This window comes from Amblyomma mixtum, chromosome 8, assembly GCF_055824585.1.
Source record: "Amblyomma mixtum isolate Tamu chromosome 8, ASM5582458v1, whole genome shotgun sequence".
Taxonomy (NCBI): domain Eukaryota; kingdom Metazoa; phylum Arthropoda; class Arachnida; order Ixodida; family Ixodidae; genus Amblyomma; species Amblyomma mixtum.
Window position 1 is genome coordinate 73,363,754 of NC_143019.1, and position 24,095 is coordinate 73,387,848.

The 24,095-nt window shown below is 47.0% G+C and overlaps 1 protein-coding gene across 1 annotated transcript in view; it reads left to right on the plus strand.

Annotated features, from left to right (window-relative positions):
* The window catches only part of spn-E (tudor domain containing 9 protein spindle E), a 131,171-nt gene that overhangs the window by 46,827 nt on the left and 60,249 nt on the right, over positions 1-24,095 (plus strand). The window contains exons 11-17 of the mRNA XM_089558531.1: positions 1,682-1,739; positions 4,239-4,323; positions 8,138-8,195; positions 8,954-9,058; positions 12,103-12,200; positions 14,380-14,511; positions 20,372-20,534. Of these exons, the coding sequence (XP_089414657.1) occupies positions 1,682-1,739; positions 4,239-4,323; positions 8,138-8,195; positions 8,954-9,058; positions 12,103-12,200; positions 14,380-14,511; positions 20,372-20,534 (699 nt within the window). The remainder of the gene's footprint in view (positions 1-1,681; positions 1,740-4,238; positions 4,324-8,137; positions 8,196-8,953; positions 9,059-12,102; positions 12,201-14,379; positions 14,512-20,371; positions 20,535-24,095) is intronic.

A 24,095-nucleotide genomic window follows, 5' to 3' on the forward strand; every position in this document is an offset into this window, starting at 1 on the left:
CGGCAAAAAGACAAGTTCAGATTCCTCTTCAGTGCACCTTTAATAGAGCTCTCCTCACTGCCCCTTTAAGCAGTTGAATACTATTATTCAGATTCATTGAGCAGCTAGCCGCACCAGCATGGTGTCCACCATTGTTGTGCGCTGTGCGGTGACTGTCTTGAACTACAGAGTTTAGCTGTGCCGTATTTACTCGCATAATAGGCGCACTTTTTTCCAGAAAATCCGGCTCAAAGTTCGGGGTGCGCCTATTACGCGGGGTAAAATTTCCGGAAATTTTTCGACTCGCAAAATTGAACACACCGCGTAAACGCACTCGTGTACGGGCCGCACCCCGTTTTCGCGAAGAAAATGTTAAAAAAAAAAGGGTCCGTGTAAGGGCTGCACCGAAACTTTCGGAATGCACGCGCCGAGGCCTCCGCGATCGGCTCCGGCTGCGCGCAACGGGCGCTTGATCGCGGAGGCCACACACGCGCACAGGAGCTTCCAAACGCCGCCCACGGAGGGCGCCCAAGGCCAAGCTCATCATCATCACCATCGTTTTCCTCCGCCGCGAGCTTTCGCTATCTATATCGCCATCAGCATCTCCAGCTCTATTTTTTTGTTGTTGCTGTCAAGCGCCGGGATTTGCGGTAGCGCGATAGTTATCGTGGTTTATGGCTTTGCCGCGGAGCGTTGATGTTTTAGCTCGACGGGCAAGCACCACACGGCTGGGAGTTTGCTCTCGAACACGGCAAGCGTGCGGCAGGTCAGAAAATACGACGTGGCCGAGAAGTGCAGCAGTTGAGTCTGCGGCGTCCCTAAATTTTCGTACGCGACTCCAAGCGCCGAGGTTTTCGCGGGCCTAAGTCGGGAACGTTTCCGGCTGGAGGTGAAGCTTTCCAAACAGACGTTTAAAGTGAGCACCCCTGAAAACTGTGTGCGGCTGTTCTACGCGATGTCGTTGTACGTGCTGTGGGTCCGCAGCAGCTGCGACGGCAGCAGCACTCGTAGGGACTACTAGTAGTCAGTTCAGCAAAAACTTTGTTAAAATAAAGATTGGGAAGCGGGGGGTGGCGAGGCGTCGGCTTGCAATCGTGTAAATACAGTATTGATCACAGTGCCAAGTTCGGGGTGCGCCTATTATGCGAGTGCGCCTATTACGCGAGTAAATACGGTACTAATGCTAGTTATTTCTTTCGTTTTCCGCCATGAAGAGTTTTGTGTGCTCAGCAGCCCTTGGGCACCCAGTTGCATCTCAAGGCGTCTCGACTGGCCCAGCTAAAATAGGCTTTGCCCCTGCGATGTGCCATTAGTACAGGAGCGGTCTGTTAGGTTCTGCACTCAGTTCAGACTAGAACTTAATTATTAGCATGCCCTTGCACGCACCTTCAGCTACAGTGCGTAGATGCTTGTTCTGCAGCTGCAATGAATGAGCATGCTGTCAGAAAGTGAAGGGTAGCAGCCGTAACCTAGATTCCAGTTTCTCACCCCCCGAATTACCAAGTAGGCTCATCAGTGGGACCGTTCCACTCCACCCAGTAATAAAAGGAAAGCAGAAAAACACTCAAAAAAGCCTGGTAGATCATCTTTCCTATTGGTCACCTCCCTAATGAAAAAAAGTGTTGTTGTTACAGGCCTGCAGTCAGCAGCTGTTCTGGTTGTAGTAAAGCTTCGTAATGGTTCCTTGTTCCCCACTGCGCAGGTTACGAGGAGATCTCGGCTTTCAGGGACATACTCCGGGAAGACTGCATCCCTCTAAGGTACGATGAACACATCCAAGTTTCTGCTTTTATTTTGTTGTCTCCAGTGTCTGGTCTCTCTTGTCTCGGTGATAAGATTGAACAATCAGTGCAGCTTTCCTCGTGTGTTCCTTCAAAGGCATGAAATTTATGAGATTTCTCTTCTTTTTAAAGGGGGCATGAGAGTCTTAAAACTGACCTTTTTATTTATTGCTAGAATCTCATGAAATTTGCACACAGATGTGTTTTTCTCTTCTGATTCCAAAAATGTAATCCTAATTGAGCTGGTGGTCTTAGATCAAAAGTTACTTTAAATTGTAGAGTGTAATTAGGCAATTTCTTACGCACCTTTAATGGACTTTCTCATAGCATTTTGCTGCTTTTAATTACATGAATTGATAGCCAGCAAATTCCCATAACTGATGACATTCTTACTTTTTTTGTTTAGGCCATGTATAAATAGCAATTTACAATTAGCTTAACGGGTTGCAGTGTAAAATGCTGCAACCTTTTACTCTCGACATATAGTATATCGGGATGACATGCCTTTAGAGAAAAACAAAAATGTCACCGGGTATGGGAACTCTGGCTCTCAATTCATGTGAACAAAAGCAACAAAATGCAATGAGAAAGTTCATTAAAGCTGCGTAAAAGATTACCTAATTACATTCTAGACTTTGTGAGATTTAAGACCACCAGCTCAATTGTGATTACATATTTGGAATCAGAAGAGAAAAACGCACCTGTGTGCAAAATTTCATGAGATTCTAGCCATAAGTAAAGACGTTAGTTTTAAGACCCTCGTCCCCCCTTAAAGGGGCAGCTTCTTTCAGTTGTTTTTGCTTAACGCTAATGATGATTTCAAGCTCCAGTTTCAAAATCTTCCGCGTCCCTTACGACCACGCTGTGCTTCTAGCTTGTACTCAAAGGACCAGAATTTCATTTCCGATGTAGTTTTTGTTTTCTTGTGAGGCAGTATTTTTTTTTGTTTCGTTTTCTTGCAAGGAGCTGCAAAGCCACAGTACGGCAGCGGTCATTGCCTGCTACCGCTTACTTCACCACTCAACTTCGGAGCCTTCCGCATTACTTACGGGCACGCTGCATCATCTGGCTTGTGATTAGACAGATAGTGTTGTTTTCGACGTGGTTCTTTTTTTTCCCACAAGGTATCTTTTTTTTTAACACGTTCCAAAGACACAGTAGCGCCAAAGTCGCTTGGCAGCCTCCACATGCACGGCATGCGCTCTTGCGCTCTTAAACATCGCGAATCGCAGGACTCTATTTTGTCTGCGATCGATATTATACCGGCGAGCCAAGCAGCAGGAAGTCTGAAGATACTGCCTTTTTGTAGGGATTCAATTCTGACAACAACTGCGAAGGAAATCAGCCTGGAACACAGGCGGCCGCACTCTGGTGCCCAGTTATAGGGTTTCCGCATATTATTTTGTTGAAAGAATTCTATTCAAGATAGAAGTTTCATTTTTTGGCAGATACAGTCAAACCTCGATATAACGAACATGGATATTACGAATTATTGGCTATATTGAACTCTTCGTAAATATTTTTGACTAATTCATGCAATTTCTACTTTATATATCGAACGCGGTTGGCCATGAAACGGGTATATCGAACTCCCCGGCGCCAAACTGTACCTGGATGGCAGGCAGCAGGCTTCGCCGCACTGCACAAGTGACTAGTGGTGATGCGGCATGTGTTCGCACCAAGGTTGCACTTCCATCTCACACTCTCCATCCGTCGACAGCGCCATGGAAGCAGCACTGGTGGTTGTAAGCATGCAGTAACAATCCTGTGCTCATGTCGGCTGGCGCGGAGGTGGTGAAAACGGCGGCAGCTTTTGCTCTGACATACCGCTTTCCACGCTACACGGCTGTTATGCGGAGAAGCCACAGTAACCGGCGCTTAACCTGCGCTTGCGGTGCCTTGCGGGGGAGCCAACCTAAGTGGCGCTCGGTTTTTTGCGGTCTTCGAAACACTACTAAAACCTGGGAAAACATCTATCCCTTTCTCTTGTAAGGATCGCCAGAATTGCTGTCCTTTCAATGACTAAATTGCGCCGCTATTGCGTGCGTTTCGGACGAAATTTTATATTACGAATTGCGGCTATAGCAAACTGTTTTACAATTTTTTGCTAGTTCGCTATAACGAGGTTTCACTGTAGTGGCCAATAGAATAGCAAGAATTTTTGTGTATTTCAGAAAATACTTAACATTTTTTTTTCTTTTTAGGTACAACCATGTCGTTACAAGTTTTGTTCAATTTTTGCCTAAGAAATCTTGTTTTTGGCAATTCAGTGTTTTTTTTTTTTCAGTGCGCATCGTTATTCAGCGTTATATGCATAAAAAGCACATTTATTTAGCTTTGTTTTCGTGTAATGCATTAAATTTGAAATGCAACAGTTTCAGCCGAAAAAATATGCTTCTGAGACGTACAAGAAACTTTCATTTTCCCCACTGTATAACGAAACAGTTAAAAGGCATTATTTTGTATTTCCCCCTCAAGGTGGACGTTGCTGCCTCTTCACTCCACGGTGACCCAGCAGGAACAGCAGTCGGTTTTCTGGTCTCCGGCCAAGGGTCACCGAAAGGTGGGTAGCCGGGCACAATGCGGGGGATTGCAGAGTGAAGTGAACAGTGGCGATGGGATTAACTAGTGGAGTCCTCATCATGGACATCCTTTTGAAGTGAAAGCCTTTCTTGGCTGGTGAGTGGTGTGGACAGAAGTTATAAACTGAGCCTGTCTGCGCGTGGCGTGCACGAAGGTTGTAGACAAAGACTGTCCGCAAAAGTGTCCGCACTTGTATGGTAAATAAAATAAGAAAATAATAAGTAAGAAAAGAAAATAGGGGTGTAGGCGGGAATCGAGCCTGAGCCACCGCCTTGCGAGACAGACGCTGCCACTCCGCCGCAACACTTCGACTTTTGAAGATGAATTAACAGTGCATCTAGTGAATGCACAGTTATGAAAAGCATGTTGAGATTTGTGCTGAGGCCTACATGAGTGATTATGAGCATGTTAATTGCAGATGTCGCAATCAAGCGAGTAACAAATTTCCTCCGTTTCCGGTAAATTTGCTTGGCGTGCGGCGTGCAGTCGTGGCCCCATCATGCGGCACCCACTGAAAACCTCTCTCGTAATGTACGGCACTGGCCCAGCAGATGGCGCAGGTGGCGGACAGCACATAGCTTTCGCATTTCCACTTTTAAGAAGACTTAAGTGTACTTCGTAATTTTTTGTCAGCCCCTGAAGCTCGTTATCGTGCTGAGAGTTTGTCATGCCTATGATCCAGTTATTTACTGTGCTCAGAGTGTGTAATGTATGTTCTGCTTTCTAAGCTGAGTCCTTCACTATCCAAGCAGTGCCCTTTTTTTTTTTTTTACAGTGAAAACAGTTGTCGTATTGTGTTTACAGGAGTTCCTTCAGGAAGGATTTGTTCAGCATTTTTGGGCATATCTTCTATTTGATCGTTTGTATTCAAATTGTTCTTAGCGTTGTCTTCATACTGTGGACGTTCATAATGTAAAAAATAGCGCAAAGGAAAGACGCAGACAAGCCTGCCTATGTTTCGTGTCTCTTTTGCACTATTTTTTACATCATGACCATTCACCGTCTTGCCAACTTTCGGATTTTCATGCTCTGAAACAGTGCTTTTTGCCGTGGGGTTTTTGTATGCAGGTATTACATACGTCCCATTCCGGCTGAGTGTTTTATAAGGCTAGAAGTACAGTAGACTCCCGTTAAGACGAACTCGCTTAAGATGAACCCTTGGTTAAGATGAACAGTGGTGGTCATTTGTTTGGTTTCCCATAGAGTGAATGCAAAAAAAATCTGCTTAAGATGTACACTGCACACGTGCTAATTGGTTAAGATGAACTTTCACGACCAGCCGTGCCCAAGCCATGCAGCTTTAACTCGACCATTCGAGCAGTATTTCAGCGGAAGGAAAGAAAAAAAAGCTAAAAAATTGAAAGCTTTTTTGCACCGTCGACGATCCATGCGACGCGGGGAGGCACAGAGACCCAACCACGTCTCCGTTGAAAGGGCGATTCTGTGAAAGCAGAACTGTCGCTGCTCCTCCCCTGTGAGGGCACTGAAGGATTTCTTGGAAGGTTAAGTGATATGCCTACGCTTGTAGCAAGCAGACGATTTTCTCGACAGACACAAAAAAAATAACAGAGTGGGCAACACTCAACAGTGCCGGATGCATTGCACTAGTAGTGCAATAAATGCTTATGTTGCAATTATTTTTTTCCTAAAAGACTATTTCATGGCTTTGTTCACGTATACGAAGTATTTGGACACACACTGCATGCTCGAACATCATTTTAAGAAGCACTCCTAATTAGATGAACTTCTGATGAGATGAACAGTCTTCATGGTCCCTTGGAGTTTGTCTTAAAGGGAGTCTACTGTATTCTTGAGATAACTGTGTGCAAGATCTCTGAATCCCTCAAATGCATCAAAGGTGGTGGGGGAAAAAAAAAAACGGGATTATGCGTTACCATTAGTGTTTCACCTTGTCGATGGCGGGTGGCATGATCCGTTCATCAATCATAGGCTGACAGGCCACCTTTGCCCCCGCCCCATGAACCTGATTGGCGACCACGGTTTCCCACTTGCCAGCTGTCGCTTCCCACAGACTCTCCCTGCCTCATCTACCCTCTCCACTTTTTTTTCCCCTAATGGTTTTTCTAATGCTAATGCATTAAAGCTGGCAGTGGTGGCTCATAGCACACCCACAGTATGGCGAGCAAGGGGAGATTGCCATGACGGCACCATGGAAAGCATATGAGGCCCTTGGTAGCGGTGCAAGAAAAAAATACATTTAAAGTGCCTATGCTGCACTCAAATTTGGGACTGAGCATTGGTCTGATTACTGAATCTTTGTTCCTTGGTGCGTTAAAATCTATTGTTCCTTGGGCCCCTGTGTCGTTCAGCTGTACAGTTCTGTCTGATGTGGAACTTCACTTATTGAGCATTTATTCAGCCAGTGGTCAGTTCCTTAGTTGGTGCCTTCAGATCGTTCTTTACATCTGCATAGCAGTTTATTATTTGTTCGTGAAAGGTGAGGCCTTAGGGCTTATTCTTCATCTTGGATGCTAAATTAGGGGTTCTTTTGGCACTTCTATATGAAGCTAGTATGCAAGTCAAATTTTTTCACAGCTGGTGCATGCATTCTTGAATGGTGTGCAGTGCAATGGATATCTCTCACATTGCATAAACCAGGGGTTCTCAATCTTTCTAACCCCATATGTCTTGGTTTTTGACCCTTCCTGCCTGACATGCATCCAAGAGGCATGCAGGCACACAGCCTGTCACAAAATGCCCTAATTAAAGTAATAATGATTGGCTTGATGGCAAAGCAGTCTGCTGCGAGCAATTACTGTGTGATCAGTTCTGAAACAAAGTCGGTGAAAGGAAAGGTGGACGTTGAGGCATGCTTGGGTTTCGGTGTGCTGGGCAGCCACTTAAGTCTCCTTACATGTGGAAATATGAAAGCTCTGTGTGGTTCGCAATCAGCGTCATCTACTGAGCCGGTGACGTACATTGCGAGTGGGGGGTTTTCAGTGGGTGCCGCATGATGGTGCTACGACTGCACGCCAAGCACGGAGGATATTTGTTACTCGCTTGATTGCGACATCTGTGATTAACATGCTCATAATTACCCATGTAGGCCTTAGTACATATCTCGAAGCTCCGTTTTCAAGAACTTTGCGTTCACTTGACACCTTTATTCATCTTCAAACGACGAAGTGTCATGGTGGAGTGGCAGCTTCCCTGTCTCGCATGCTGGCGGCCAGGGTTTGATTTCCACCCAGGCCCCAATTTTCTTTTCTATTTCATTTCTTTTCTTTTCTTATGAGTTGACAGTTCGAGTGGACACTTTTGTGGACAACTTCCGTCTACAACTTCCGTCCACGCCACTCATGAGCCAAGACAGGCTTTCACCTTAAAAACACATTAAGGAACCCAAAAGTTTGATTGAACCCAGTTTGAGAACCCTTGGCATAATGTTTCGCAGCCGGTCATGCTTTGACTTAAAAAGCACCATGGTCGTGGCTATTGCTTTGTATTTTGCTGCTGCTGACACTCTTGAGCTAGGCCTGTTTGGATTCCCAGCTCGCAGCTGGTAGTGCTTTCACTGGAAGAAGCTTAATGGCAAAGGCCGTCCTTCCTTGCGTGTGTCTTTGTCTTCCAACGTGCTGCAGTAGTCAAGCAGCTTTGGGATTCGGATGTCGAACCCAAGGCTGCGGAATCAATCCTGGTCATGGTGACCACATTTGGTGGAGGCGAAGTGCTAACTTGACCACGTGACGTGCTGTGGTGTTGGCACATGGCAAAGAATTTCGGGTGGTCGACATTATCCAGAGCCCACGTACCGCATGTTTTGTCTTCCGCAGATCATCCTGTCAACCAACATAGCAGAGAGCTCCATCACTGTGCCGGACATCAAGTATGGTGAGTGTGCGAGTTCCAGCTTGCGGCACTGTCATCAGTTTTGCCCAAAAGCCAGTTCGAAATTTATTGCCTCGCGTAAGTTGCATTGATAGAATAAACATTTAACGAGGGTTTATGGTAAGAATGGGGCACAAGAAGTGCTGTTGGCTGTAGAAGAGGGGGTTTCTAAAGCATCTATAGCTGTCATTTGTGGTGCAAGTTGGCACGATCCAACTAGGATCAGGCCGTAGTTGCCAGTGCAGTCCAAAGCAAATTGAGTGGAATGAATGGGAGCTCTTAAAACTTGGTCAGCCTGTGAATTGCAGGTTAGTACCGTGAGCCTCGCACATAGCTGAGGGTATTCTGAGTGTGCTTGCTAGGAAACTCTTGGTAGCATGGGTTAACCATTAAGGGTAGTGAGTGTGAACATAATGTTTTGGGAGAATGTTAGTGCTTTTCTGCACCTGTTTTGGTGCACGTTAACTCATGGGCACACCGTAGGGCCGAATGACAGAACTGCCGCAATCAGTGTCAGAATTGGTTTCAGTGGGACAAACTTTGCCCATAAGATCTTTAGACGGGCAGAAGGTAGTTAAACCAAGCTTTAAAGCACTCTTGAGTTCATCTTTTTCGTTTTTACAGCATTCGATGTTATGGTTCTTGGGATCGAGCGTCCTGCAGTCACCAGATATGTGTTGTGTATGACTGGATGGATGTGTAGCTATGCATGTTGAACGTGCTGGGGTAGAATCTTTTCTTTTTTGTTTTTCTGTTTTCAGTGATTGACTTCTGCCTAACCAAGTGCCTGGTTTGCGACCCGGACACAAAGTACTCGTGCCTTAAGTTGGAGTGGGCGTCAAAGGCCAACTGTAAGCAGAGGCAAGGTATGTGTGTACTCACATCTCCATGACTACCGTATAAACGCGTGTAAGGGCCGCACCCGTGTATGGGCCGCACCCCGTTTTCCCAAAGGAAATGTTTAAAAAAAAATAAATCCGTGTAAGGGCCACACCCGAACTTTCCATGACCCAGGCGGGTACTATAGCCTTCTAAATGCACGTGCCCTGGCCTCCACGATCGGCTCCGGCTGCGAACAACGGCGCGCTTGATCGCGGAGCGCTTGATAGTAGAGGCCAAGCACGCGCACAAGAGCTTCCAAAAACCGTCCATGGATGGTGCGCGAGGCCACAGCCATCATCATCGTCAATTTTTTTCTCCACCGCGACTTCCCGTTATCTACATCGGCATCAGTATCGCCAGCTCCAGCGTTTTATGGCATGTTAGCGCGTTCTCCGTAGTTGTGGCTTTCGCGTGCTGCCGCCGAGTAATGTAGTTTTAGCACGATAGGCAAGCACGTTATCAGCTACACGGCTGGGAGTTAGCTCTCGAACGCGGCAAGCGTGCGGCGGACAGGGAATTCGACGTGGCCGAGAAGTGCGTCCGATGATCGTGCTATCAAAAGGGTACATTGAGAAACACAAGCTGCAAAAAGCGCGCTTTCCGAGGCGAGCCGTGCGAGTTTTCCGAACTGTAAGAAGAGCTGCTCTGCTATGGGATGGAAAAAAATGCCGCTCATTCCCTGATTGGTGTGTTTTTGCTTTAAAAAATTTTTTTTTTTTCGTACATCGCATGTATGGGCCGCACCCCAAAAATTGGCCCCCGAATCTCGAAAAAAAAGTGCGGCCCTTACACGCATTTATACGGTAATTGCGCCACATTGAACAGCAAAACAGTTGTTGGCACTTTAGGCTAAGGTTTACTATCTGCTGGCAACAACCTCTCATGCAGTTTGGTGAGCAGTCTCCAGTCCAGTGTGCCTCATTCCTTAGCCTCTTAATAAAGTTGTGTATGGTCAGTATGTGGCCTCTGTACTGACCTGGCTCTAAGCCTAAGGGGCTAAGTTGTGCATCAGGCTTGCCATATGGAATTAAGGATGGAATGACATTCTTTGCATTGTCTGTTTTTCACTTGAACGTTTAGCTACGGGTGTTGGTGGCCATGGCAGTACACTGCTCAGTGAATAACACCATCTGCCAGGCTAGTTATTTGCGATCCATATGTATCAGCAGCGCAAACACAAAACAGAGAGGAGGAGAAGATAGTGCAGAGCGCTGTACTATCTTAGGAGAAGATAGTGCAGAACGCTGTACTATCTTCGCTGTACGTACTATAGTTCAGCGCTCTGTACTATTGTCTCCTCCTTACTGTTTTGTGTTCGCGCTGCTGATACATATGAACTGCTCAGTGAAGGCTTGCAGGCTTGATACAGTAGCCGACCGATATTTCGGACTTCAGTAATTCGGACTAGCACGATATTTCGGGCTTCACTGAGGAACCGTTGCGCACCTCATAGGAACGTGTCCATTTTCACGACTGGTATTTCGGACTTTGCGGTGTCTACAAGTTCGAATTTTCGAACTAAAATAGACGCCAACAATATTGTGGAGGTCATCTTTCAACCGAAAGTTCGTTATTTCGGCCTAATATCGACGCGAGCAGGCACCGCTGTCGCAACCAACCCATTCCCCGTCGCCGTGAAAGGCGCCATCTTGGATTTAAACGGAATTGGCAGGCGCAGTAGGACTGGCTTGAATAGGCTTGGCTATTTGTTCTCGCTTCCGCTCGCGTCTTCCCGTGGGTTACCTCTCAGTCTTCGCAAACGTCATTGCCCCATGCAGACTGACTGTTCTTGCTTCGCGCAGCGAGTGCATTCATTCGCGGCATGACTTCAGCCGCGTTGCGCTGTCTGGTATCATGATGTGATAGAGTGCGGACATGATGAAAGCATGGCTATGACTCGGAGGCTAATATCACTTGTAGGCGGAACATGGAGAGCAGTGATTTTTGCGATTTTGAAAGTCGGTTTTTTGCAGAAAAGTTACTTTAAGTTCACCGATTTTTCGGACTGTTCGATTATTCGGACCATTTTTCGGGTCCTGCTGAGTCCGAAAAATCGGTTGGCAGCTGTGCTTGGCTCTGTGGCGGCCATATGTTGATGGGAAGTGAAGTGCAGCGATGACCAAACTTCTATTAAACTTCTACAAATATCTCAAGGGTGAACATTCTGGCTGAGCATTGGTTGACATTTAGTGAGGCTCCACTCTAGGGCTCTTGAACGTAGCAGCTGGTCACGGAGAATGCCAAGCTGTGATCAAAGCGTCTTAACTGGACTCGTTGCCATTGGCCTCAGCACGTGTTGGTGAGGTTTTTAACCCCTTGATTTCCAATCTTTTTCGAGTACTGATGGCCCTCTCACACCAATTTAACCTATAACTTGGGATGGAGGCTTTCCACAAATGCTTCCTTTGATCCAGAAAAGGGTGTTTAGAAGAAAAGGAATTCTCAAAGAAGACTGACCAAAGTTACACTCTGAGGTATGCGAGTTTTGTGGATATATATTGCTATTGTAAGTGCATTGCATCTTGAAGGTTGATCTTTGGTGGCTCTACATCAGAACTCTCTTCAGGATCACTGCAGTCAGTTTGGTCATCATCATCAGAAGAATTTGTTAATAACCCCCTTTTCATTGCTGCACTCAACGTGATCATCACCGTCGAAGAGAATATCCATTATTTCTTCACTAGAAGGACTGGGTTTGTTCCGTGCCACAGTTACAAGCTAGTTCTCTAGAGAACTGTCAACAGGTGCAGTAAATAAAGTACCTGAAGAAGGGATGCTACCGCTGCCTTTTATTGGAAAATTGTGCAACACTCAGCGAGGAATCAGTCATAGCGTGCATCCAGAGACAACTGTAAAAACTGTTGCTGCAGGCTGGTGTTCTATTGGCTTCGGTAATACGGTCTTGCTTTCCGGCAGACAGTGGTCTGTTTGCTTTGTAATAAGGTGTTTTGGCTATGGAAACGAGCTCCAATGAGAATTCATTCTTTAACTTCCTGTTCTCCCCCCCTCCCCCCCCCCCCTCTTGCAGGTCGTGCCGGTCGTGTGACCGAGGGTCGTATCTACCGCATGGTGCCTGAGAACTTCTACAACGACGTTCTGCCCGAATACGGCATTCCAGAAATGCAGGTTTGTGCCCCCACCCTCTCCATTGGGCCTTTCTGAATTTTCTGAGCTCTTTGTAGACATACTGGCTTGTTGGTTCATCGCAGTATCTCCGTTTTACGCATTCCCTGGGGAGCGCACGAAAATGGTGGGATTTTTCTCAGCTTCCAAACCCTTGATTAGGACTCTTCTATTTTTTTTTTTGCTTCAGGATAGAATACTTGGAGTTGGGGACACAGAGAGCAGTAGGGTGTTGAACATTAGCCCCAAAAGTTTGTACACTCTAGAAAAAGGACAAATCAAATCAGATTTTTCTGCCAGTCTTTCAGAGGCAAACGTCAGGAACACCGAAGGTTTTCTTGCAGGAAAAGCATACCCCTTATTGTGCTCCTTGACTTCTGCTCTCTTCTATCGCGTGTTGTGGAAATAAACGCACGCCGTAAAATGCTTCTGTGAGCTAAACGGGCTGATTGTTCGAGCTCAAATTTCGCACAGAAATGGCATTTGGCCGGCAGAATTGTTTTATACAGTGAAAGCTCGTTAATTCAAAACTCGATAATTCGAATTTTCGGATAATTCGAACTACACTACTTGGTCCGGCCAAGCTCCATAGAGATCTGTGTATAAAAAAGCCCGTTAATTCGAAAGCGAGTCGGTTCCGTTACGGATAATTCGAACTACGCGCCACCGCGTTTGGGCGGCTTGGCACACAGCATGTGGCCAAAAAAAAAAAAAAAAAAGCACCTCCTCCGCATAGTTAGCTGCGTACGTCCTAAACGGGCACAGAAGATGGAACTAGATAAAACCTTGGAAAAGTGGGTAAAGCTTAAATGGCACCATCACCGGCGCGGTGGCCGGCGGCACCGGAGGGTAGGGTTTGGCGACCGCACTGGCGGCTGCCTACCCTCTTTTCCGCGCAACCTCCGGAACTCGCATCTAAATACTCGTTAATTCGAGCCCTGTTAATTCGAAAATACGAATAAGCACTGTCAGCGCGGTCCCAGCCAACGCCCATGAAGGCTATGACTTCGGACCGGCGCTACAAATTACCAGCGAAAAACTTTTTTTTTCTTTGCGAGTGTCCATGCGTCCATGCTTCCACCCATCGGTCGGACGCGACGGAAGCACGCGCTCAGCCGCGCACAAGACGCCCGCTTTTGAACTAGGCTTGCGCAACCGAACAAGCGCTGGCACTTTGCCAAAGTTCGCTTCCCCCTTGCTGGAGCTACCCCCCCCCCCCCCCCCCCCCCCCCCTCGTTAACGCTTCCCTCCGTTTGGCACCGTCACGGCCCACAACGCATTTCTTGGCGGCGCGCCAAGATGCTGCGCAGCGATAACATCACTTGTCATTATGTGAGTGGGTTCGTTACGCGAGTAAATACCCTACATATACCGTAATGCAAATGGTTCTTGTCGGTTTTTTCGCGGCCATTCGATAATTCGAACATCGGATAATTCGAACTTTTTTCCCGGTCCCGTGAAGTTCGAATTAACGAGCTTTTACTGTACCACGTTTGGTTGGGGTGCTTACCTGATTCGAACAGAATAAGTCAGATATTCACATCATCTGCGGCGACGACGAAGGAAATCACGCCGTTCTGTCAGCGATCGCACCGGTGGCGCCATCTCGTTTGTTGGCCGTGAAGATTCAGCATAAGAGGGAGATTCGGGATATTTGAAGATGCTCTTTCAACTGGTTTTTTAATGGTCACAGAAAACTTAGCTTGGTCAAGCTAAGTTTTCAGCAAGTTAAGTTTTCTGTGACCATTAAAACGACAGTTGAAAGAGCGTCTTCAAACCTCCCAAACCTCTCTCCTTTGCTGAATCTTCACGGCCAACAAACGAGATGGCGCCACCGGTGCGATCGCTGACAGAACGGCGTGATTTCCTTCGCTGTCGCCGCAAACGATGCGAATATGCAACTTTTTTTGATCGATTCAGGCAAGTAACCCAAACAAATGTAGGATGAAACAATTCTGTCGACAAAATGCCACTTCTGTGCGAAATTTCAGCTCGAACAATGCGCCTGTTTAGCTGGGAGAAGCATTCTACCGCGTGCGTTTATTTGCGCAACACGTGATATGTATACTCCGCAGCTAGTTTTTGTGGGTGCATTGACGCCGCTGAGGTTGTCAAGAGTCTCCCAGCCTTGGTGTAGCTGTAGTGCGCAAACACTCTTCTCCTGGGGGCTGCTGTGCTGCAGCGGTGTCCCCTGGAACTGACTGTGCTCAAGGTGAAGAAGCTGGACATGGATGAGCCCCAGGGCATGCTGGCCCTGTGCCTGGACCCCCCCGACCTGGGCGACATTGAGCGGGCCATCCTGATCCTCAAGGAGGTGGGCAGACATTAGCTCGTGTTGACCTCTCGTCATGCGAGGCACTCGAAAATTGCGATGTCGCTTGAATTTAGTACAACCCTTTAGGCATCCTTAAAGGGGGAGCCTGTCCTTGAAAAGAAAATTTTATGAAGGGGGGACATGGGTCTTAGAGCATTTTTTTTGTTTACAGACCAAATGCAGTGAAACTGCACAGACTTATTCAGTTTTTTCTGCTGATTTCAAATATGCAATTTGTTTATTTCTAGGCCAACTAGTTCCTAAGATATTAATATATATTATACCATTGTCTGCTCAAACAACAGAAAAAAATGGGCCACCAGAAATTTAATTTTAGTATGTGGAAGCAGTTTTCAGTTTTTTAATAGTTAGTTTCATGTGTGCCATGTGTTTTCTGGCACTGCATGTCTGGTTAACTCACTTGAAAACTAACTACTAAGCCCATTTGTCCACACGGACAAAAAACTGAAAACTGCTTCCAGCGTTGCATTCCTCTCACATTGTAGTGTCTACCCACATATTGAAATTAAATTTCTGGTGGCCCATTTTTTTTCTACTGTTGTTCGAGCAGACATAGGCATGATGTATATTAATATCTTGGGAACTAATTGGCCTAGAAATAAACAAATTGCTTACTTGAAATCAGCAGAAAAAACTGAATAAGTCTGTGCAGTTTCATTGCATTTGGTCTGTAAATAAAAAAAATGCTCTCAGACCTATGTCCCCCCTTAATCTAGTCATAGGTATGAAAATTTCTGGGCACACGTATTTTGTGCACCGATTCTAGATATGTCATTTAATTTCAGGTGAAACAATTCCATGAGCACTTATGCACTTTTTATCCAAGTATTCTGCAAAGAGTTTTGAAGAAAATTTGCTGCAGGAAGCTTGCTGAAATATATGCAGTTGTTTTGAAATTGTCACTTTAGAAATGAGAAGAAAAGTGTGTATTCCTGTTTCTGAAGTGGCAGCTTCAGTACCCCATAACTCAAGTTCTATGAGAGCCAGGATGATAATTTTACCCTTATTGCATTCCTTGGTGTCAGGAGAACCCAATGGCATACATTTCAGAGAGTTTCTCGCAGCAAATTTTTTTCAAGGCTCTTCACAAAATACATGCATAAATATTACATAAGTGTTCAAGGAATTGTTTTACATGAAATTACATGATTTATTTAGAATCTGCACACAAAATTACACATTCCCTGGGGATTTCTTAACCGTGACTTCGTTAATAAAAATTTTTTTTTCAAAACCAGGCTCCCCCCTTAACGGAATGACAGCAGATGAAGAAGCAACTGCGATATCTCTGTTTCTGTATGCCTCGTATGACCTGGAGTTTTGATTTTGTAGCCACTGTTCGGCTGTCGAAACCAGAATGGAGAGAACAAGTTAGAAGATAAGTTATGTACTGGATGTAGATGCATTCCACATGATGATCCACATATGGTAACATTGTGTACTCACCATTTCAAAGCAGAGAACCGTCAGCCAAAAATTTGGCGTGCCGCCGCGGTGGCTCAGTGGTTACGGCGCTCAGCTGCTGATCCGAAAGACGCGGGTTTGATACTGACCGCGGCAGTCGAATTTCGATGCAGGCGAAATTCTAGAGGCCCGTGTACTGTGCGATGTCAGTGCACGTTCCAAGAACCCCTGGTGGTCGAAATTTCCGGAGACCATCACTACGGCGTGCCTCATAGTCTGAGTTGCTTTGGGACATTAAACCCCCTATTAAACCGATAAATCAAATATTTGGTGTCCGTACTCTTAAGGGGGGAAGTGGGTTTTAAAAATTTTTTTTTTATTCTTGGTGCAATCTGAATGAAACTTTACAGTCTTGATCAGTTTTTCACGCTGATTTCAAATATGTCATTAGATCTTTCATAGCTGCACTGGTTCAGGAAGTATAAACGCTTCTAAAAAATTTTGAAGGGTACTTCTTACGGAACTTTTTGGCAATTTCGCCTTGCCAAACACAAAAAGTAAATGTCTGGTCTCAATGCCGAAGACATGCTCTAGGGGGTGATGCTATTTTTATTCATTTGAAAGCAATTTATAAGCAAGGAAACTGACTAACAAGTACTGTGACTAATTTTGTTTAATTTTCTTTTATTCCCATCTAATTAGCCATTTGAAATATAAAGCTAGGGTAATATAAATAGCATCACCCCCTAGATCTTTTCAGTGCGATTACAATGATACCAAAGTTGTCAGTTTCACTTAAAAACAACATATAAAAAAACCCCGTAAGGCTGAGTGCAGTGTCCAAAAACATCGAACTGAGAAAAACGCATTTGAAGTTTTAGACAACTGTAACTTCTGCTAGAATGCAGCTACATCAATGTGAATGGCATCATTGTGTAGATCTTTCCTTCAAGAGAAAGGTGATATTAAATGTGTGACAGTACTTTCTCAAAAAAGTGTCTAAAGCTTGCCTTATAGCCATGTACTACTCACAGAATCAGCATGAGAGACAACATTTACCAATTCACAAGCCAGTTTCAGAGCTCTGCAAGCTAAATAATTGCTCCAATTGTGTAATAAAATGGCCATGCTACAGACAAATGAAGTTACACAATGTTTAGAGCTAAAACACAGTCGCATATTTATTCACATGACCTAAAACTGGTTGGTCTCAGAATGAAACCGGTCTACAGCAGACCAGGGCTGTATGCTGGGTCGTTTGAAGGCTTGTGTCGCATTGCCAGCCTGGTCTTGGTAGCGCTACTCTCCGAGTGCTTCTTTTCAGATTTAACAAGCCTGCGTCTGTCCTTCTCAAGGCTGCGGCGCACTGAGCAAGTTCCTGCACTGTAGCCAAGCTTCTCTGCAATTTGTACACTAGTCTGCATTAGGCCCTGGTTGAAGCGGCTGATAGCCTCAGCCACTCCCCTTTCAATGCTGCGTAGCGATGCGTGTTGGTTCTTTGGGACCTGATCCCAAATCATTGCATGTAAGCTCTCATTGGAGTTTTGCGTGATGCCATCACTGCAGCGCTCCAACAAGGCATCGTCACTGAGTCGCCTAAACACAGGCTCCAATGCCTTGCTCACGAAGTCAGGCAGGCTATTCTTGTGTGGCGGGGCATCCTCATCCTTAGCCACAGCCCTGTTGAACTGACACCAAGACTCTGGGCCTTCAGGGCAGAGGTCATGTTTCGGTGCGTCATCCGTCGACGACATGTGCTGCAGTGTGGCCAGGACTGCTCTCTGCATGCCTGGCACGTCATGCTTGTGGCTTCGCAAGGCATAACCATAATAGCTTGTTATTTTTTTTATCCTGTCTTGCGTTAGCCTACCTTTACCACCAAGTGGTTCACCTTGGGCTTTTTTTTTGTCCACAAGAGCGCGCAAGGCAGCTCCCATGCGCTTGTGGACGTGGTTGATGCAGTCTTTTTTTTCAACTTTGATGAAGCCATAGACTGCATCTTCCGTAAGTGCATGAAATGTTCGGCTGTCCCCATCCGAGAGCATGGTGGTATATCTTAGCTTGTGCTTCTCTAATGAGCGCCGAAACAAGCACAGGGCCGCTTCCACCTCCATCTGGCCAGCTTTACAGTCAATGTTTTTTTGGCACAGTGGAGCATGCTGGATGAGCCATGCTGCATGGCCTGGCTCGTTTTCCTTCGGTCCGTTTGCACAGCCAAGGCAAAAGTTTGATAGCACAACATGGTCTATAACCAGACCAGTGTGCATTTCAATAATGCACCCAACACAAGTGTGGGAGCTATGTCCGCGAGTGAGCCAGCTGCCGTCATAGGTAACATCGATATTCCCGGGCGCATTGCCGAGCTCTGCATACAATTCCTTGATGCGAGCAACGCTGCTGGCCTCGCACTCGGTAGCGGTCGCACTACAGGCACCCACCATCTTCTTCATGTGGCCCTGATACGTCTTGTGGTGCAAGCCAAGATGAGATATGTTCATTACAGCGAAGAAGTCGCTCAGGGCTGTTGCCCCCTTGCCAATGCTTTGGATGGCCTTCATTGCGCGCACATTCACTTCAAAAGGCGTTGCTTTGCCATTAGCACCTCCGGCTACCCGCGGAGACGAGAAACGCTCTTCACGCAGGTCACAGGAGCTACAGGAGAGCATGAGCTTCATAGACAGCCCATACTCTTTGCCCACCTTTGACAAAGTCAGACTCTTCGTGCCGCACTCGGGACAAAGCCCAATCCCACAGATCGTATTTATCACGGCTAAGTCGACGATGACAAACTGTGTGCCACTCTCCTTGCCATCGCTCTCCAGCTGAACATCCAGTAGCTTGAATTTCCGTTCCGTAGCGCTCTGCGACGATAGACGCTCCTTCACGGTCGCCGCATTTCTCGCGCACTCGGCAGACTCGTCAGCAGAGTAGTACACCGTATCGATGCGATCTCTGACCGAAAAGCCAGCTGACGACCCCATAACACGAGGTGTGTTGCAGTTAGCGTGAGAAGACGCCGCTTCGGACGCAACAGGCGATGGTGGCAGCGCGCCGTCGTCCGGTGATGCAGACGCCGCGGCAGCGCTGTCCTCCTTCAGCCGCGCGTTCCATGCACGCTTTCGTTTTTTTCCATACGCTTGACGCGTCTTCCTCTTTAGGCGAGCGTCTCCAGACATCCCGGCACAAAACAGAAAGACTGTGTTGGGAAACGCGACCGTGCACGAACGCGATCAAAGCAGCAGCACACGCGCAGAGAGCAGAGGAGCGAGGACTACGAGCGCGAAAATAAAACAGAAAGAAAAAAAAACGGCGCGCCGGCCAATGGGAGGCACGGAGCACCGCACGTGCGCGCTCCAACCAATCAGCGGCCTGGAAGCGCCCTCCGGAAAACCTGCGACGGCGGCCGCTCCGCTTGAGCGACGCCATTTTGAGATACCTCAAAATGCGCACAAAGAAACAAGCTTCAAAACGAGCCCAAGATGGCGGCGATCGGCCTGCTGCTTCGGTCATGGCGCGCGCGGGAAGTTTGAAAATTTTTTGCCCGTTTTGGGGGATTTTGCGACTCCCGTGGTGTTCTGAAATCAGATTTTAGCGTATTTCCCGATCGAATTCAGCGATAATATTTTGAGGGTAGGTGCTTGAAGGTACAAACATTCCGAAAATGCGTTTTTCTAAAAACCGACTTTTTGACCATTTTTGACCATTCTAAAACCCGCGTCCCCCCTTAACTTCTCTCAGTGAAAAAAATTGGCAGTGGCTTAGCTCTGGTTAAGCCTGGATATACAAGCGAAAAGCTGCAGGTATGCTTTGTTTGACGTCATGGCTGTCGCAGTTCGCACACAACGCACTGTGAGCACCACGATAGCGGTGTAGATTTTGAGCCAATTCCCTCGCTGCCACTTCTGGGTCTTCTTTTCTTCCTTCCATGGCGAATGTCTGCGCCTCTTCTACGGCCGCCGCTCACGCGTGCGTTCTCGCAACGCCTTTCGAAAGAACCTTCTCTTGGGACGGCGGTGGAGACCACGCAGCAGCGGCAAGGGGTAAACCGGTGCGAGGAGAAGTGGCAATGGAGCGCGCGCCGCGGCGCGCGGCTTTTTTTTTATGGCCGCTGTCGCCGCTCACGCGTTATTGCAACGCCTTGTGAAAGAACCTTCTCCTCTTGGGATGGCGGCGGCGACCGCGCGGCAGCAGCGAAGGGTAAAACGGTGGCGAGGGGGTGGCGAGGAGGAGGAAAGGCGCGCCACGGCGGCGCCGAGGGGTGGCTCACGCGAAGCGCGGTGTTGACGAGCCTAGTGAAGCTTTTTGCTTCAAAGCTGATTTTGTTTGGCTGACCCTTGAAATTGCCTCAGGCTGATGTGGGCTTCTACTTTTTGCTGGCGCATTGTCTGAAAAATTTTGCTGGCTCCCTCGCAACGCAAGCCTCTCCTTCCCAAAGGTGAGCGCCCTGACGACAACGGTGGATGGCGTTTTCCACCGGTGCGATGGCGACCTGACCTTTGTGGGGAAGGTGATGGCTCAGCTGCCCCTGGACGTCCGCGTCAGCAAGATGATCCTGCTGGGGTTCGTGTTTGGCGTCCTCAACGACTGCATCATCATAGGCAAGCCAACTCTCCTCTCTTGGCTTATTGTCGTTCACTGCCCCTTCTCTGCGTATTTTGCATTGGTCTGAATTGCCTGTGACTTGCGTATTGCCCAGGTGTTGGGGACGTATTCCTCTGGATAACTAAGACCTAATTAATAACGTTGTCAGTTGTCATTACCCCGTATGTTTTAAATGCTTTAGTTCCAGCTAACATTGTAAGTTAATACAAGTTATTAAGGCGAAAGCCTTTAATGCCTCATCATTGTGGACAGAAGGTTGTCAGCAGAGGTGTCATGCTTTTGACGGGTGTCCACAGAGATATGTGAAACAGTTACTGGGAGATATGTGAGACAGTTAGTTTCCTTTCCTCAAATACAATTTTCATTTTATTCATTAGGACCCCTCTTTCTCTTTCTTCTTTCACTCCTACTTCCTCTACAAACTGATGACGGGTGTCCACCGAGATATGCGAGACAGTTACTGTGTAATTTCCTTTCCTCGGATACAATTTTCATTTTCTTCATTACAGCCCCTCTTTGTCTTTCTTATTTCACTCCAACTTCCTCCCTTCCTGTATGGTGTGGTTCAGGTGTCCACCAAGATATGTGAGACAGATACTGCAACATTTCTTTAACTGAAAAAGCACACCGCGCGGTAGGGATGAACACCCTGGCAGTACTACAACACACTGTCGTGTTCCACTGCTAAAGGCGAAGCTTAAGCATAGTTAATTAACAGTTAATTAGTATTTATTCATTATTCGGTAATTAGTCATTACTTAGTAATTAGTACTTAATTATGTGTGGCGTCATCCAGTGTTGACTTCACCAGTGCCACAGGGGCAGTCAAAGTGGTGCGGAAAATGCTTTCGCTTCTACGCACTTTAGACAGTCAAAGTGCCCCCTGAATTTTTCTTCCATGCTCTAAGCAGTGCAGGTAGTTCGGTTGTGAGAGTCGGTGGGAGCATGTGAAATATTGTAACGATTTTCATATTACATAGTGCTTAAAAGCTATACTAGGCTGAATAAGGTGTGCTCCTTGTGCAGAAGGTTGCCTAGAACCCCCCTCGCATGCAGTTCAGAGTGTAGGCTTTTGAGGTGTCCATCCAAGAACTAAAGTTGTCGTCTAAATTTCTGTGGTACAGGCGTCGCAAATCAACTGCCAAAGTTCACAGCACGCGACTCTGCTGGCTGTGCTGCGGAAGTTCCATTGCTAGAGTCAGTTTCGGAGGCGTTGTGGGCGGGGTTTCAAAGCCAGAACTTTTACTGGCCATGAAACCTTTCCCAGGCTTAGGTACGGGTACAAAACTAGCCTCTACGAGAGTCACCAACATTGATCTGGACGTCAGCAAGCTGCTGTACTTTCACAAAGGAACCCTCCTCATGCATGACTATGTAATTTACTACATTAGGGATCTCTTGAAAGCATGCGTGTACAGTCGCCGACTGATTTTTCGGACTCCAAAAATTCGGACATGCTCGATTATTCAGACTGCTTCGTGGCACCGCCACTCTCCCCATAGACCGTAATGTATAACAACTGCCGAAAGTTCGGACATCTTGCAGCCTCTCGTTTGATTTTTCGGACACTCCTTGAGCCAACTCGACCGGCAGCACTTGCCGCACCGACGCTCACCGACGCGCGGTTCACTTCGCTCAACGCCATTTTTGTTTTGAACTGAGCCTCCTTGCTGCCCCGCGAGGTGGCGCTACTGCAAATTCCCGCTCATCATCATCGTTTCCGCGTGGTTCGGTAGCGCGCCGCATGGTGGCGCGCCACACCAGTTCCGGCCGCAGCTTAGTAAGCCATCTCAAGGCAATCCAGGAGCCGCTTTGTTTGTTTATCCGGCAGCAAGCCCGCGAGAGTGCCGTGGTAGCACGCAGCACTGGAGATGCGATATTAGCCTAGGGCGGCTTACAGCCGCCGTTTTGTCATCGAAAGGGGTCTGTTGAACCCCGAGTAGCAGTATCAAGACGTTTCGTTGAAGCGCGCGTGAGCATTGACTTATGCAACGCCAGGCCGGCGGCAGCAAGCCCGCGAGAACGCCGTGGTAGCACGCAGCGGTGCAGATGCGATGAGGCCCGACGGCTCTCGAAACGATGTGGGGGAGGAGGCAAGTAGAGGAGGTGGTGAAAGAAGGAACGGAGAAGAGGAGGAGGAGAGGCGGCGTTGGGCGAGGAGACATATGCAACGCCAGCCCGGGATCAGCCAGTGCATGTAAATAAACGATTTCTTTCTCTTTTTTTTCTGAATTTGTTTTTTCGGATACCTGTTTATTCGGACATTTCCGCGGTCCCCGTGAGGTCCGAATAAACGGTCGGCGACTGTAGTAAAATTTGGCCAACAGTGGAATGTACTGATCAAGCTGTGCAACTTTTTTTTCGCACAGGCAAGGCATGATTTAGATTCGTTTACGCTTACGTCAAGCTTTCATGCTTGTTCTGAAGGTCTTGCAGTCTCTGGAGCCATATGTGCGCAGAACAGTGCCAGTCTTTCTATTAGTGAATGACCGCCTTCCGCTTGGCACGACACTGCAGAGAAGTCATTCTTTGCAGCATGCAAAGCTCTTCTGTAATGCTGCTGCAGTGGCTCTAGTGGTTATGGTGCTTGGCTGCTGACCCGAAAGTCGCGTGTTCAATCCTGGCTGTGGCGGTCTCATATCAGTGGAGGCAAATTGCTAGAGTCCCGTGTTGTGTGCGATGTCAGTGCACGTTAAAGAACCCCCGGTGGTCAGAATTATTCCGGAGCCCTCCACTATGGCGTCCTTCACAGCCTGAGTAGCTTTGGGGCGTCAGACACCATCAAACCAGCCTTCGTAGCATTGTGCAGAAGTTTCATGACAAGTAGGAAAGTACAAGAAGACCGTGGTAGAGCCTTGAGTTCTCTCCATTGCTGCCGAGCACCCATCAATCTTCCTGTGGGCACAAGCTTTCCCCTAGCCTGGTACACAGCTTTGTCTGGAGTGAAGTGCTTGGAAAAAAGTGGGCCTTTGGCTCCAGCTTGCGCAGGCCAAGAAGCCTGTTAGTCATGGCACTCCTTTTTAAAAGACTATTGACACGAAATTTTTTCTTGCGTGTTTTCTTTCAAATGATGCGTTAGACATTCGTATACATGGAGCACCCTGTGGTATTCATGTACGACCACTAAAAAAAACTATAATTGAGCTTCTTCTTGAAGCTGTTTCGGTTTCTGTTTCATCTGTCGAACGATGGCTGTGACGTGTCGTTGATGTTTGTCACGTGAGGCATAAAAAATCGGCTAGATAATTGCTGACAGGTCATTTTTTGATATTCCAGGTTTTGGAAGAGGCTGGATTAAATGTCGTAGTGAATTAAAACTGCACATCAGTGATTATACTAGTTTTTTTATAGTGGGTCACGTGGCGAAAACATCAACTTGACATTACAGTCGTTGTTCGGTCGATGAAACCAAAACAGCATGAAATAATTGTAAATTATTTAGCGCTTGTAGGCAGATACCACCCGCTAATCCTTGTATTCTAATGTCTAGCGTATTGTTTGACAGAAGAAAATGAACAATAAAACAAGGTGTCTGTAATCCTTTAAAGCTGCCATTG